The sequence below is a fragment of the Meles meles genome, unplaced genomic scaffold (genome assembly GCF_922984935.1).
Source record: "Meles meles unplaced genomic scaffold, mMelMel3.1 paternal haplotype, whole genome shotgun sequence".
Classification (NCBI taxonomy): domain Eukaryota; kingdom Metazoa; phylum Chordata; class Mammalia; order Carnivora; family Mustelidae; genus Meles; species Meles meles.
In genome coordinates this window covers 680,707-684,374 of record NW_025721609.1, presented here as the reverse complement: position 1 = coordinate 684,374, position 3,668 = coordinate 680,707, and the positions used below count along the sequence as shown (strand labels likewise).

General features: G+C 39.3%; 1 protein-coding gene across 1 annotated transcript; it reads right to left on the bottom strand.

Annotated features, from left to right (window-relative positions):
* Positions 1-876: 876 nt before the first annotated feature.
* LOC123936579 (olfactory receptor 11L1-like) lies at positions 877-1,818 on the bottom strand. Its single transcript, XM_045997021.1, has one exon. The coding sequence runs from the start codon at positions 1,816-1,818 to the stop codon at positions 877-879; it is 942 nt and encodes a 313-aa protein (XP_045852977.1).
* Between the last annotated feature and the right edge of the window lie 1,850 nt (positions 1,819-3,668).

Below are 3,668 nucleotides of genomic sequence, written 5' to 3'. Positions count from 1 at the left end.
CCTTAGCCCTCTTGCCATTCCATTTCTTACTGAACTGTACTTTAATATTTGAAAAATGTAAAGATATTTCATTAAAATAAGAAGGTAAACTGTGAAGGAAAATCTAGTTTGGGTCCCTTTTTTCTATTTTTTTCTTCTCTCCTGTGTTAAATTAGTTATTTAGCTTGAGTATTTTATAAAAATCTAAGAGAGCTGATACTTGTTTTACTATGATAGATATCCCATTACTGTACTGTCCAGTTCTAGGTTTTTTTTTTCTTTCTCCCTCCACATCTTGATCTTCTTACCTCTGCTAATATTTTGAAACTCAGTTATCAAGAAAAATCTGAATTATCTGGTATTTTCCTATTTTTCCAATGAAATTTTCTACTTATATTTATATGAATAATTTTAAAAAGTCTAGTTTAAATGAGTGCTGGCTTATTATATGTGTTTAAAACATGTTAATTTAGAAAATTATATCCAGGGTCAAAATGATATGTTTATAATAGCACAACTACTAGATGGAGTAACACTGCTACATTCAACAAAAACAATCTTTAGTGCATGGTTGTTAATGAGGTATAATTATGAAAATACCTAACTGAACTATAGGCCTAAACCCAGCCTATTTTCCTATTGTGAATGGCTTCTGAGCAGGGAGCTGGTGTGATTTATCTCTTTATTATTATGGCATTGTACTGATATTCTTAAACATAGTAATTACACAATATCTATAGTAGTAGAATTCATATAAAAATGTAAAGTACAGAGAATGGTCCATATTAGCTGGTATCAATTTCATAATATAATTTTCAATACTTATCTTTTACAAGTGATATTTGGAAATCCATTATAAATTGAATATTTTAGAGAATCTCTCAAATCATTCATATATCATGCTAAAAGGAATTTGTTTTTTGCTAGAGCTTTTCTGAGAGCTTTCTTCACATCGTTGTTTCTCAGGGTGTATATGAGAGGATTTACCAAAGGGGTAACCACACAGTAGAACACTGAGATGACTTTGCCAATAGTGAAATTGTACTTGGCTGGAGGGCGAACATAAGCGAAGATAATGGTGCCATAATAGATAGAGACCACAGTGAGGTGGGAGGCACAGGTGGAGAAAGTTTTCTTCCGAGCCTCCCGGGAAGACAGCCTGATTATCGTCAACACAATATGCCCATAGGAAGACATAGTGAGAAGGAAAGAACTTAGAATCACAACAGAGCTACATGTGTAACCCAAAGCCTCCACCAAAAATGTATCTGAGCAGGAGAGTTTAAAAATGGGGTCTGAATCACAAAAGAAATGGTTCATCTTCTGGCGACCACAGAAGTTTAAGTGGGAGATGAGTATGGTTGGTAGGAGAGGAGCAATGAAGCCCCCAATCCAAGATCCAGCTGAAAACCGCAGGCACAGCTGAAGACTCATGAGAAGTGAATACCTTAAAGGACTGCAGATGGCCAGGTACCGGTCATAGGCCATCACAGCCAGCAGGATGCACTCTGTAGCTCCCATGGAGAAAAAGAAGTAGTACTGGGTTATACAACCAGAGACAGAGATGGTAACAATCTGTGAGAGGCAGGTGCCCAGCAATTTAGGCACTGTGGCTGTGGTGTACCAGATCTCTAGGAATGACAAATTTCCTAAGAAAATGTACATGGGCGTTTGGAGTGTGATATCCACGAGAACAATGAAAATGATGAGGGTGTTTCCCATGAGGGAGAGAAGATACACAGTGAGAAATATCACAAAGAGTGTGACCCGCAGATGGAGAACACCAGAAAACCCAAGCAAAATGAACTCTGTCACTTTGGTTTGGTTTGTTACATCCATATCTCATCTTCTCTGATCTGGAATAAACCAACAAAGCCTAGAATATGGCAGATGAGCAAGAACGGAATAATTTTGTACTCTTTTATTTCATGATAATAGACTCTTAGTAATAATAAAAGATAATGACTGGCAATAACATAGCTAGTTCTTTATAACATTTTCCATGGGTTAGCTCACTTGATTTACAAAATACATCTCCAAAATAGAGCTTCTGTTCTCTGAATGCTTTCCATAGAATAAATGAAACAAGATGGGATTGGGAGGGAGACAAACCATAAATGACTCTTAATCTCACAAAACAAACTGGGGGTTCCTGGGGGGAGGTGGGATTGGGAGAGGGGGAGCGGGCTATGGACATTGGGGAGGGGAGACGAACCATAAGAGACTATGGACTCTGAAAAACAACCTGAGGCTTTTGAAGGGTCAGGGGTGGGAGGTTGGGGCAACCTGAGGGTTTTGAAGGGTCAAGGGTGGGAGGTTGGGGGAACAGGTGGTGGGTAATGGGGAGGGAACGTTTTGCATGGAGCACTGGGTGTTGTGCGAAAAGAATGAATACTGTTACGCTGAAAAAATAAATAAAATGGAAAAAAAAATAAGGTTCATCAAAAAAAAAAAAATCTCCAAAATAAATAGTCTAATAATCCAGTCCACAAATGAAACAAAACAAAACAAAACAAAGCTAGTAAATTGATTTCTATAAGTCACACCATTTAAAGTGGTAGGGTGGAGTTTGTACCCATGTAGGTTGTTTTAAAAGTTCACAGTCCAGGGACTCCTGGGTGGTTCAGTCAGTTAAGCATGTACCTTTGGCTCAGGTCATGATTTCGGGATCCTGGGATTAAGCCCAGTATCAAGCTCTCTCATCAGTAGGGACCCTGCTTCTCCCCCCTTTTTCCTATTCTTGAGCTTTCTCTCTCTCAAATAAATAATCTCTAACAATTTAGAAAAAAGGCCACAGGCCAAGGTAATATATAAAATATGGCTATTGGAAGAATATGGCATTATGGGGCGCCTGGGTGGCTCAGTGGGTTAAAGCCTCTGCCTTTCGCTCAGGTCATGATCCCAGGGTCCTGGGATCGAGCCCCGCATCGGGCTCTCTGCTTGGCAGGGAGCCTGCTTCCTCCTCTCTCTCTCTCTGCCTGCCTCGCTCCCTACTTGTGATCTCTATCTGTCAAATAAGTAAATAAAATCTTTAAAAAAAAAAAAAAGAATATGGCATTATTTCATCACTGAGGAATTAACATCCTATGGATTAGTGGACAGCAAACTTAAGGCAGAGACCACTGGATGGGGGAGAGGAGACATTTAGAATGAAGCTCCTATTCCATACCAGTTGCTTTATAAATGCGAAGGATTATAAACGCCTATAATTTTACCTGTGTGACCCTCCATCATATGCTCTCATTTAGGTTTTCATAAAAGATTAGTACATGAGTTCTCCAGAAAACAAAACAAAACAAACAAAATGAATAGAATTCAACATCCATATAGAAGACTTGTTTGGAGGGGGAGATGAACCATGAGAGACTATGGACTCTGAAAAACAATCTGAAGGTTTTGAAGGGGTAGGGGTTGGGAGGTTAGGGGAGCCTGGTGGTGGGTATTATGGAGGGTACGTATTGCACGGAGCACTGGGTATGGTGCATAAACAATGAATTCCGGAACACTGAAAATAAACGTAAAAAAAAAAAAAGAAAGTAAATCAACATATTTCTGGGTAAAAAACATCGCTCTGGGAGCCATGTAGGACACGGATATTCAGACACTGAGAAGGAAGGCAAGAAGAGTAGCACTTATGCATGGGCCTCAGAGGCAGGCTTAGCAGCTGCAGAAAGCTTTCTGGAGGAAAT